A 13,384-nucleotide genomic window follows, 5' to 3' on the forward strand; every position below is an offset into this window, starting at 1 on the left:
CTTAAATTATTTAGCCATTACATGGCATTTAGCAGATGTTCTTAGCCAGAGCGACATACTGTACAAGTGCAAAAGTCAGGTACACAAAGTGCTGAACTTCTAGACAAGAAAGTTCTAGTGCCAACTGAACAAGTGACAGCAATACCTAGTGTAATATGGTGTTGAAAACACCAATATTCAAACAGCCAAGCAAACAAGCCAACCATATAAAGTACAACTAACCCCAGGCTAGACACCACTCAGCCTGAAAAGGTGAGGCTTCAGTCTGTGCTTGAAGGTAGTCGGCAGTTCTGACCTCAACGGGCAAGTCATTCCACCAATGGGGAACCAGGATGGACAGCAATCTTGAGTGGGCTGGGCAGGAGCAGAAGGGGCCAAGCGACCAGTAGTAGCGGAGCGTAGGGATCTGGCTGGCATGTAGGGGTGGAACAGACAGTGGAGGTATGCTGACCCTAGCCCCTCGAGAGCCTGGTAAGCTAGCACTAATGTCTTAAATTTGATGTGACCTGCAATAAGTAGCCAGGGCAGGTTGGCAAGCAGAGGGCTGACATGGGATGAACAAGGGAGGTTGTAGACCAGGTGCGCTGCAGGGGTCTGATGGCAGAAGCTGGAAGGCCAGCAAGGAGAGAGTTGCGATAGTCCAAGCGGAAGAGGATCCGATCAGTGCTTGGACCAGAAGTTGAGTAGAGTAGGTGGTGAGAAAAGGGCGGATCCTTCGGATGTTGTAGAGGAGGAATCTACACGTCTGAGTCACTGTAGTGATGTTCGCTGAGGAAGTGTGTGTCGTTGAACATGACCCCCAGGTTCTTCACACCAGGTGAAGGAGACCTAGAGATGTCCCCCAGAGGTACATGACAATGGCTGGGGGTAGAGAGGATGAAGCAGGAATGTAAATTACCTCTGTCTTGTCTGGGTTGAGCTTCAGGTAATGGTTGTCCATCCAGCTCTGCAGGCAAGCAGAGAACTGTGTCTCAGAAGGAGGAAAAGAGAGAAACAGTTGGGTATCACCAGCATAGTAGTGGTAGGATAGACCATGGGCAGAGATAATTGGGTCAAGAGACTGGGTGTAGAGGGAGAAGAGAAGCGGACCAAGGACTGAACCTTAAGGGACAGTGGTGGTAAGTTGGTGTGGTGCCGATACAGTACCAGACCAGGTAACCTGGAAGAAGTGACCAGAGAGGTAGGACTTGAACCAGTCTAGGGCTGTCCCACAGATCCCTAGAGCTGATAAGGATGACAGGAGGATGGGGTGATCAATGAGGATCAGGACAGAGTGCCTCACTGACGGAGAGAAGCGCAGTCTCAGTTGAGTGTCCGGCTCAAAACCTGGACTGGTGATGATCCAGGAGGTTGTTCTGAGGGAGAAAAGAGGAGAGTTGGCTAGCAACAGCACATTCAAGCGTCTTTGACAGGAAGGGGAGAAGAGAAATGGGGCAGTAATTCTGGATGACAGAGGGGTCTCAGGTGTTTTTTTTTTCCCAGCAGAAGGGTAATGTGGGCCCATTTGAAGCTGGAAGGAAAGTATCCAGAGGACAAGAAGGAGTTGATAAGGAAGGTGATAAATGGGAGGATGTCCGGAGTGATGGTCTGGAGGAGAGGTGAGGGGAAAGGGTCAAGGGCACAGGTGGCAGGACAGTGAGGGAGCAGGAGCTGAGAGCCCTCTAAAGTGGAAAGAGGGGTAAAAGCAGAGAGCAAGGGGGAAAAGACAGGGAGGGTAGGGAGGGGGTGGGAAGCTGAGGCAGGCATGGTGAAGGAGTTGTGGATGACAATCATCTCAAAAAAAGACCACGAAGTCTTCTGCAGTGAAGAAGGACTGAGGTGCAGCTGGTGGAGAGTTGAGGGGGGAAGAAAAAACAGATGATGAGGGTTGAAGATGGAGGTGTGAATGAGCGATAAAACTTGATCTTGGCTGATTTGAGCAAGGCTGTGAACTCTGCAAGGAGGGACTAGTAGCGAGACAGGTCAGCAGGGACCCTGAATTTTTTCCACTTCCTCTCTGCTGCACGTAGACCAATTCTGTAGGAGCGAAGTGTTTCAGACATCCAGGGACTAGGAGGGGGAAGATCTTACTGGCCTGAAAACAAGAGGAGATAATGTGTCCGGTGATGAGAGCAGGGAGAATGCAGCAGATTCAGTGGCACGGGCAAAGGATTCAAGTGGGGGGAGGAAGGCAGTGACAGCAGAGGCAAGAGAGCAGAGACAGAGGGAGAATGAGATGAAGTGGTGGTCAGGCAGATGGATGGGATAACTGTGGGATCTGAGGCAGAGCAGTTTCTGAGGAAGACCAAGTCGAGAAGGTTGTCAGCTTTATGGGATGGAGGAGAGTGCAGCCGGGAGAGATCAAAGGAGTGGAGTAGGGGAAGGAAGGCAGCGGAATGGGAGGCTTCAAGGTGAAGACTGAAGTCTCCCAGGAGCATCAGTGGGGTGCCATTTTCTGGGAAGGAGCTGAGTAGGATGTCCAGTTCATCAAGCATAGTGACAATAATAAATAATGCAACAAAACATTTTAGATATTAAGTAGATTTGCTTTTAAAGGGAAAACATAGGAAGGAATAGTGTGGTGTGGTGCGGTACATCTTTCTCTGCCAAAAGTTAATCAGCTGAGGAGATTAAACCTTAACCCCCAGAGAAACAAGGCCCTCCAGGGTCCTCATTAACTTAACAGCTGTTCCACTACTCTGTTTAGATTCCTCAGACAGAATGAGTTAGGAACAAAATGCGCCCAGAGATCATTGACATCTGAACAAAGTGCAATTGTAATCCAAAGCAATAAAACGTATTGAAATATTTTAGAAATATAAGGGTGGCACAGCAGTGGTTGAGCAGGTAGTGTTGTTGCCTCACCACTCCAGGGTCTTCACTTTGATCCTCATCTCATTATCTCATTATCTCTAGCCACTTTATCCTGTTCTACAGGGTCGCAGGCGAGCTGGATCCTATCCCAGCTGACTACGGGCGAAAGGCGGGGTTCACCCTGGACAAGTCGCCAGGTCATCACAGGGCTGACACATAGACACAGACAACCATTCACACTCACATTCACACCTACGCTCAATTTAGAGTCACCAGTTAACCTAACCTGCATGTCTTTGGACTGTGGGGGAAACCGGAGCACCCGGAGGAAACCCACGTGGACACGGGGAGAACATGCAAACTCCACACAGAAAGGCCCTTGCCGGCCACGGGGCTCGAACCCGGACCTTCTTGCTGTGAGGCGACAGCGCTAACCACTACACCACCGTGCCGCCCACTTTGATCCTGAGCTCAGATTACAACCTGTGTAGAGTTCCAGATGTTCTCCCAGTGTCTGTCTGGTTTTCCTCCAGAGTGTGATCCTGGTACAGAGCATTGCAGAGTGATGAGGGTCAAACTATAAACAAGTCCACAATCAAGGTTTAATGCCATAGTAATGACCATGGGGGAACTGGGAAGTTTTTGACTTTCCAGTAAGAGACGTTGTTCGAACAGCTCTTCACCTCGTAATTCCTTCTTGGAGTTTTTCGAGAGCTGTGACTTCTCACAGTTGTGATTCTGTGAGGTCACTTCAACATGGTTGGCACTTGTCGTAAAAACAAGAAATAACAGCAGTCTTTTGAGTTTATTTGAAATGGTTAAAAATGCGTTATTTTAATAACTGAAACGTTAACTTTTTTTTAAATTAGATTTAAAAAAAAATCTAGTTAAAGATAATAAATCACATCCACTTTAAAAATAAATGAAGTGCTAACCAAAAAACTCCAGTTTTTGCAGACAGCAAGTGTTTGTTTTTAGATGAGGAGAGGACACGGTTTTGTAACGCACTTTTATCGCTGCCTTCAGATGGTGGAGTTTGCATGAATGCACTAAGGTTGGAAGCAGAAGGTTCGAAGTTGTCATGAACATAACGTACAAAGATATTTGTTTGCATCTGTCCATAAGGCTGATGAGCTGTTGCCATGGCATGGCGTCCGTTGTCTGTCCGTCGTCCACAGTTCAGTTAAATCGCATCTCCTCCGCCAGTTCTCCACGGATTTCAGTTCTAATTGTTTTGTTTGAAAAAAACCTCATCACTCTGCACAAAACTTGGTTGTTGTTTTGTCAAATTTTTGCTAATGAACTGCTAATTAGGTCACCTTTAATGAGCTTTCAGACTTTTCACTAGAATTGCATTTCCTCTCGCATCTGATTCCAGTTCTGATCGATGTTTTGGGTAGATCTTCCCATGAGGAACAAAATTTGGTAGTTTGTTTGATTTTCCTGTTTCAGTTAAATCGTATCTCTTCCCTCAGTTCTCAATGGATTTCAGTTCTGATTGTTTTATTTGAAAGAACTCGACCTTCTGTACAACACTTGCTCATTGTATTGTCCAGTTTTTGCTAACGAGCTACTAATTAGATCAGGTTCACAAATTGAACACAAAACTTGGTCTTTGTATTGTCAATTTTTTGCTAAAAATTATTAGGTCAATTTAAACTTTCTTCTGACTAGAATTGTATCTCCTCTCGTATTTATCACGTGAATTCAGTTCTGATCGATGTTTTGGCTGGATCTTCCCTTGGGGAACAAAATTTAGGCCCTGTCCACACGGCAACGGATTCAGGTGAATCTGATAAAATTGTTTATCATTTCGGCCCGGCGTCCACACGGCACCGGCGTTTTGGGTGCCCCAAAACGAAATCTTTTGAGAACGGGTTCCAGAGTGAAAAAATCTGGCAACAGCGCCGTTGCGAAGTCGTCTGGATGAGTAGAACGGATTTGTTTACGATGACGTCACAACCACATGACAGTCAGTGCTTCACGCCGGGTAGAAGTGTAACGAACTCGATGCGAGTTGTCAACAAATCCTATAACTTGGTTCATGAAACGCGCTTACAAAATATTTTCACTGTGAATATTTATTGTGTAATGGTGCAAAGTGAAAGAGAGAGAGAGAGAGAGAGAATAGCCCTTAGGGCAGAGTCTTTAGTCCAAACACTGCGGAAGCAGTACCAAACCGCGCACCGCCTGTGCGCTTTCCAAAAACAAAAACAATCCTGCCAGCAAACACAGGAAAAAAAAAAAAGGAGTGGTCTCACCTCTTCAGATGTTGGTTTAAGTCCGACAATACATTCCTCAAAAAGGGCGTAGAAGAACAAAGTAATCCATCAACGTGTAGCATTCAATTTATTCCGGACCATTAAAGAATTCTGGAGGATATCAGAATGTTGGCGTACCGGCTTCCATCTACCCCCGTTCATTCCTCTTTCCGCGTCTTTCGTTTTACGCTACTGATTAATAATCAAAACTTTATGTGGCTAATGCTACAGAAGAAGGGGTTTATGCGCATGCGTCTACTTTCTTCTATTGTTCTGGTGTCTCCGATGGGACCGTCTTACAGCGCACGTAGAGGTGTGGCATGTGTATTGCATCATTTTCAGCAAGCGTTGTGTTGCCATATGAACCTGATATTTTACTGATCCGTTGCCCATGTGGACGCGATGTTAAAAAAAAAAAAAATCTCGTTGCCGTTGTCGTGTGGATGTAGCCTTAGTCCTTTGTTGATTTTCGTGTTGTAAACAGTTTGTTGTGGAGGTTGGTCCTCTCTTACATTGTCACGTTTCAGTCCTGTTTGACGTTTTGGTCGTCATGATCGGATTGATGGCAGGTCAGATGAGCAACTATGGCCTTGATGTTCTGGTTGTCCATTGCTTTGTAGCTGACAGATGGTTGCTAGTGGACATTCAGGGCTCTGATTGTATTTATTGGCCTGTCAATACTGTCTTTCACTCCCATTGTTCGTCACCTCAAGGTTGAGATTAGCACTTCACATTGCCAGCAGCTATTCATCACTTCAGGTTGCCGAATTTCATCGACATTCCGGTCACCACATCACTGCTAGTCTCTTCCTGTGGACAAACCCCTTAAGGGCTGCACTGTATTGAGGTGTTTCAGAAGTCCTCCCCCTTTCCAGAGTTGTCATAATGCATTAAAATAATGCATTATGGAACTTTGCAAGAATGAACAGGCTGTAAAAATATGACTAAATGAGCAGAGAATGATGAGCATCCATGATGGTCCATAAAGGAATCTTAAGGACAGTATTAGCAGATGGAGTCACTTTTCAGCAGCATGTGAACAAAGCTGTTTTACATTAAAATAAACAAATTAATTGGTGCTACCCTGATAATAATTATGCACTTTATGTGATTGGCCACTAGGTGGAGTAAATGCACATTCTGAGCCAACTCAATCATCAGCGTTTACCCTTCAGCCCATTTCTGGAGCTGTTTTATCATGTTGCTTATAAAAAACAAAAAAATAACCTATAGAAATGACCAAATGGTGTTTGTATTAATAATAATAATAATAATAATAATAATAATAATAATAATTAACTAACAGGGATTGGAACTGTTTACATCTAAAGCAATGTCTGGGTTTTCTTTGGTGAATTATTCTCTCTGACAGGAAACTGAAGTGATGATGATGATGATAACAATAATAAAATGTACAGATCTTAAGTTAAAATGTCATCCAGCTCATCCACATGAATAAATGGCTTAAATTTGAGACACAGTTGAAGTGTTTTGTGATTGTAATAATATCGCAGACAAACAAGTCCTGCAGAATGTGATAAAGTGCCAGTTATTTTCCTCTTGGAACTGCTATCTCACACACACACACACACACACACACACACACACTCTCTCACACACACACACACAGAGTTGCCTAACAGACCGCACGCGCGCGCACACACACCTCTTAAGTCCCTACTTAAGTTGCTCTTTGACCCCAGAGTGCTTGATGTTTACTGCCAGTGTTTAAAGCGACATTTTTTAACAATGCACAGCAGATCAATGCTGTAAAACCACGCTCAGCTTCCTGACCCCCAGGTGAGTTAAAACCACTTTCACTTTCTAGCTTTGTCTTTATAATCCTAAATTAACCAGCTGCATGTAAACAACACACTTTTGTTTCATGTTTTCCTCATATCTTAATGATTTACAGACTAATTTTATTATGGTTGACTGTATGTCTCTACTCCTTCAGTCTTTTCATCACTCGTCTTTTTAAATTTGCATTAGTTTGTGTGATATAACCTAAATTATTTTTAAAAAAAATTTACCTGGACAGGATTCTTGACTTGGGCCAACTTTGCAGGTCATAAAAAGGGTAAACATGGGATATGAAATGCTGTGCTGTGAGTTAGAAATGACTGACTGAGGACTGTGGTGTCTTTAGTCGCTCTGACAAGATTAGACTGATATTTACATAAATTTTCCATATCTGGGAGTAACTGCTTTTAATTTCCAGGCTTCATTTTGCAGGTGTTATCCTCCACTAGTAATAACTACAGTTCACTTACTGATCGTCTCAGTCTTGTGCTGCCAGTTTATTAATTACAAATTCACACAGTGCTGTTATTCTCAAATCAGAAGCTGTCCATTAGCCTTCTCCAACAGTGGACAGTAATCCTGTCTCTAATACAGTTTTATATGCATTAATGCGCCCAATTTAACACATTATAGTTTTATAGTGACTGCTCATTCACCAGGTCTTGTGCAGCAGATGATACAACCTCAACTAACCTCCATCTCATAATATTAACAAATAAAAAACTTATTAAACAAAGAAAAGTGGCTAATGGTTAACATGGTGGAGTTTCCACTTTTGTAGCAGATGTTCATTTATCATTTATGGAAGTTGGTTCCAGTGCTTTGGGTCAGTCAGTAAGTTTCCAGGACAGAGGAGTTTGCACATTAGTTTCATGACAAGCTGCGTTTTTTTTTTTTTTTTACACACACACACAGATCGATCGATCACTGTTTATAATGCAAAGGGATAACAGGAAGTAATGTCTCCTGGATGCCCACAACATTAACTCTTTACCCCTTGATGACGACATATGACGCCTTGTCTAAAACCTTGTGTTTAGACTTTTTTTCTTGTAAATATGCTCTAAGGGTGAACAATATATACATATACAAGGGTGGCTTTAGCAACTGCTTTAAGGGGTAAAAAGAGTTAAAACTAACTATACAGCTAAAAAGCACAATGTGCCCTTTACTAATAAATTAATACTTGTAATGTCTGGTTTAAGTGGAATAACACTGTGTGAAACGTGTTATTCCTTAGATATGAGCAGCTTGGACAGTAACTCAGGTTTATATTAATGAGCTCATTACATTATAGGCATTTAGCAGACACTCTTGTCCAGAGCGACATACAAGGAGCCTGCGGAGCAGTTAGGGGTTCGGTGCCTTGCTCAAGGGCACTTCAGCCATTCCTGCTGGTCCAGAGAATCAAACCAGCAACCTTTTGGTCCCACAGCTGCTTCTCTAACCATTAGGCCATGACTTTGTTCTAATACCTTATCATTTCTATAGTAATGGCTCATCCACAAGGACCCATACAGCAGGCATGCTACATACATACGTTTCTAAGTTCATGTTTCAAATGTATATTTTTCTGTAAATCTGTTTGGTGGCCATGTCCACTGTTAAAAGCACTACACAAATAAAAGTGAAACTGAATACATGGATTAAAAAATGTTTATGATGAAGTTTTCTTGTTTCTGGAAGGAGTCTCCAGTGTCAGTACTTTGTAACAGTCTGAGGTGAAGCTGTAACTAAGTTTTCTGTCATTTTCAGGACAGAGGACTTTACACTTCTTTACAGGGTTTATTTCAGCCATATAACAAGCTGCGTTTTTTGCTTTTAAACAGAATAAAGAGAGGCTGGTGAGGAAACAATGGTTTATATTCTATCCACATTCACTGGATATGAGCAATCGCACACTCTGATTGGCTACTCCACTGCTAGGATATTAGCTCATACTTGTGCATCTCAAAAAATTAGAATACCATGAAAAATTTCCTTTTTTTCATAATTTAATTCAAAAAGGTAAACTTTCATATATTCTATATTCATTACATGTAAAGTGAAATATTTAAAGCCTTTTTTGTTTTAATTTTGATGATTATGGCTTATAGCTCATGAAAATCAGAAATCCAGTATCTCAAATTATTAGAATATTCCCTAAGATCAATCAAAAAAAGGATTTACAATACAGAAATGTCCAACTTCTGAAAAGTATATTCATTTATACACTCAATACTTGGTTGGGGCTCCTTTACCATGAATTACTGTATCAATGCGGTGTGGCATGGAGGTGATCAGTCTGTGGCACTGCTGAGGTGTTATTGAAGCCCAGGTTGCTTTGATAGCGGCCTTCAGCGTATCTGTATTTTTGGGTCGGGTGTTTCTCATCTTCCTCTTGACAATACCCCATAGATTCTCTATGGGGTTCAGGTCAGGCAAGTTGGCTGGCCAATCAAACACAGTAATATCATGGTCAGCAAACCGTTTGGTAGTAGTTTCGGCACTGTGGGTAGGTGCCAAGTCCTGCTGGAAAAGGAAATCAGCATCTCCAAAAATCTCGTCAGCAGATGGAAGCATGAAGTGCTCTAAAATCTCCTGGTAGATGGCTGTGTTGACTTTGGACTTGATAAAATACAGTGGAGCAACACCAGCAGATGACATGGCATCCCAAATCATCACAGACTGTGGAAACTTCACACCGGGCTTCAAACACCTTGGATTCTGTGCCTCTCCACTCTTCCTCCAGACTCTAGAACCGTGATTTCCAAATTAAATGCAAAATGTACTTTCATCTGAAAAGAGGACTTTGGACCACTGAGCAACAGTCCATTTCTTTCTCTCCTTAGCCCAGATAAGACACTTCTGACATTGTCTCTGGCTCAGGAGTAGCTTGATATTAGAAATGCGAAAGTCGTATCCCCTTTCTTGAAGATGTCTGTTCGTGATGGGTCTTGATACACTGACACCAGCCTCAGTCCACTCCTTGTGAAGCTCTCCCAAGTTCTTGAATCAACTTTTCTTGACAGTCTTCTCAAGACTGCGGCCATCCCTGTTGCTTGTGCACCTTTTCCAGCCACCCTTTTCAGCAATGACCTTTTGTGGCTTACCCTCCTTCTGGAGGGCATCAGTGATCATCTTCTGGACAACAGTCAAGTCAGCAGTCTTCTCCATGGAAGGATGATGTGTTTTCCACACCGTTTGGCTTGCACCAATTTGTCACACTTCCTTTTGGGCTGTTTGGGGCGCCCGCTATATTCTAGCGGCTTATGGACGGTCCTCCGCTCCCATGCCACCTATGCGGCCGCATACTTAGACGATATTATAATCTATAGTAATGACTGGCCGCGGCATCTGCAACACCCAAGGGCCGTCCTTGGGTTGCTGAGGCGAGTGGGTTTCACAGCCAACCCGAAGAAGTGTGCGATTGGGCGGGTGGAAGTACGGTATCTGGGCTTCCACTTGGGCAATGGGCAGGTGCGTCCCCAAATTAATAAGACAGTAGTGATTGCGGCCTGAAATTGGGTGAGACAGGCTGGGAGAGTGTGAATGTCACTGAAAAGTGCAAAATAAAGAGTTTTGGAAACTCAGTTCTGGCCTGCTGTACTTCTGTGCTCCACCCACCCGCTCGAATTTCTACAGCTACATATACAACACGTGTGGACCATGTAAATATTCAACCACAGGAAATGTAAACAGAATGTGGATTGCCTACACTTATTTGCATCTAGTTTTTTTCAAGCCTTAATAATATGCCAAATACAACCCCGATTCCGAAAAAGTTGGGACAAAGTACAAACTGTAAATAAAAACGGAATGCAATGATGTGGAAGTTTCAAAATTCCATATTTTATTCAGAATAGAACATAGATGACATATCAAATGTTTAAACTGAGAAAATGTATCATTTAAAGAGAAAAATTAGGTGATTTTAAATTTCATGATAACAACACATCTCAAAAAAGTTGGGACAAGGCCATGTTTCCCACTGTGAGACATCCCCTTTTCTCTTTACAACAGTCTGTAAACGTCTGGGGACTGAGGAGACAAGTTGCTCAAGTTTAGGGATAGGAATGTTAACCCATTCTTGTCTAATGTAGGATTCGAGTTGCTCAACTGTCTTAGGTCTTTTTTGTCGTATCTTCCGTTTTATGATGCGCCAAATGTTTTCTATGGGTGAAAGATCTGGACTGCAGGCTGGCCAGTTCAGTACTCGGACCCTTCTTCTACGCAGCCATGATGCTGTAATTGATGCAGTATGTGGTTTGGCATTGTCATGTTGGAAAATGCAAGGTCTTCCCTGAAAGAGACGTCGTCTGGATGGGAGCATATGTTGCTCTAGAACCTGGATATACCTTTCAGCATTGATGGTGTCTTTCCAGATGTGTAAGCTGCCCATGCCACACGCACTAATGCAACCCCATACCATCAGAGATGCAGGCTTCTGAACTGAGCGCCGATAACAACTCGGGTCGTCCTTCTCCTCTTTAGTCCGAATGACACGGCGTCCCTGATTTCCATAAAGAACTTCACATTTTGATTCGTCTGACCACAGAACAGTTTTCCACTTTGCCACAGTCCATTTTAAATGAGCCTTGGCCCAGAGAAGACGTCTGCGCCTCTGGATCATGTTTAGATACGGCTTCTTCTTTGAACTATAGAGTTTTAGCTGGCAACGGCGGATGGCACGGTGAATTGTGTTCACAGATAATGTTCTCTGGAAATATTCCTGAGCCCATTTTGTGATTTCCAGTACAGAAGCATGCCTGTATGTGATGCAGTGCCGTCTAAGGGCCCGAAGATCACGGGCACCCAGTATGGTTTTCCAGCCTTGACCCTTACGCACAGAGATTCTTCCAGATTCTCTGAATCTTTTGATGATATTATGCACTGTAGATGATGATATGTTCAAACTCTTTGCAATTTTACACTGTCGAACTCCTTTCTGATATTGCTCCACTATTTGTGGGCGCAGAATTAGGGGGATTGGTGATCCTCTTCCCATCTTTACTTCTGAGAGCCGCTGCCACTCCAAGATGCTCTTTTTATACCCAGTCATGTTAATGACCTATTGCCAATTGACCTAATGAGTTGCAATTTGGTCCTCCAGCTGTTCCTTTTTTGTACCCTTAACTTTTCCAGCCTCTTATTGCCCCTGTCCCTGTATGCACCATCTTGTACAACCCCAGTGGCTGGGTATTTTACCTAATTTACGTCTTTGGACTGTGGAGGAAACCGGAGCACCCTGAGGAAACCCACACAGACATGGGGAGAACATGCAAACTCCACACAGAAAGTGGCGTTGGCCGCTGGGCTCGAACCCGGAACCTTCTTGCTGTGGGGTAACAGCGCTAACCACTACACCACCGTGCCGCCCATTAGCCGTGTTGACATGGCTAATGAAAATAAATATTCCATTAATATTCCTGTTTACATGCAGCCGTGCAAACTCGGATTAACATAAAGCACAGTGTTGGTTTGTGTACAACGCAAAAAGGAGGCTGTTGGAGGTCACAAACCGCTGTAAAAACCCCAACAGACACACACATTCCAAACGTGCTGTGTACATGTTCAATTCGGAATATCCAAATGGAATACGCTGTTCACATGCCCTGTATCAAATTCCGAATATAGTCTCATTAGTGAGTCAGCTTCATCACACCAACCTGCAGTTGTTTATTGTCCTCCGTCACCACAACCACAGTGTTTTCATTCTTACTTAGCATCACTAATAAACTGGTAACTCTGTGTACACACATAACGCACAAGTTTTTCAGGTAATTAGTCACACCTGTGCACTAACGAATAAGCTGTGTACATTACAACACCTGCAAAGTCCTGCATTTACGTCTGCTCCCATTTCTCTAAAGCATTGAGGTCTTTTCTGCGTTTGGAGGTATAACGGACAGCTTGCTGTGATACAAGCGGGCAGTGTTTAGCGTGTACGCCTGAGAGGTGCGGTCATGTGACGGTGTCCTTCACGGCTTTGGTTTTTCACCACAAACCTGCAGATCCAGTTTTTCAGTGCTGCCTCCATACACTGAGCAGAAAACACTCCACATAGTGGTCCAGTCATCAAACTTTAACGATCTGCCTTACACACACACACACACAGGTCAGATGTAGAGTGTTCTGAGTGAGCAGGTCACACCGGAATGGGACAGAGAGATGGCACACAATATGCAGGTGAGTCTTTGAACTGTTTAAAGTTTCAGTCAAACGTGGTTTTTTTTTTTGCAATTTATTAGGAATCATTATTTCTTCTGATTGCTTTTGTCTTTTAGTCACCAACAGCGTCAGAGAGTGACGTGAATCTCGGAGCATCAGCGAATCCTCAGTGAGTTTGATTTTTAAATGTGAATTACAGCTTGGCATGCTTTTATATAACTGTTAAATGGAAACACAGCACATGTCTAGTGTTAAGTGAACATACTAATTTACACACAAGGTTTCAATCTTACGCGTGTTGAAATGAACACTACGTGAATGAGAACATCTCAGATTTCCCTGAAGCAGTCAGTGATCTTAAAATTATTATTAGCAGC

The 13,384-nt window shown here is 43.3% G+C and overlaps 1 protein-coding gene across 2 annotated transcripts in view; it reads left to right on the plus strand.

Moving 5' to 3' along the window:
* Positions 1-6,698: 6,698 nt before the first annotated feature.
* Positions 6,699-13,384, plus strand: part of sgk2a (serum/glucocorticoid regulated kinase 2a) — a 28,120-nt gene continuing 21,434 nt past the window's right edge. For both annotated transcript variants that reach the window (XM_060937135.1, XM_060937136.1), the window contains exons 1-3: positions 6,699-6,854; positions 12,955-13,025; positions 13,124-13,176. In XM_060937135.1, the coding sequence (XP_060793118.1) occupies positions 13,008-13,025; positions 13,124-13,176 (71 nt within the window). In that variant the 5' untranslated portion in view covers positions 6,699-6,854; positions 12,955-13,007. The remainder of the gene's footprint in view (positions 6,855-12,954; positions 13,026-13,123; positions 13,177-13,384) is intronic.

Source organism: Neoarius graeffei, chromosome 13 (genome assembly GCF_027579695.1).
Source record: "Neoarius graeffei isolate fNeoGra1 chromosome 13, fNeoGra1.pri, whole genome shotgun sequence".
NCBI lineage: Eukaryota > Metazoa > Chordata > Actinopteri > Siluriformes > Ariidae > Neoarius > Neoarius graeffei.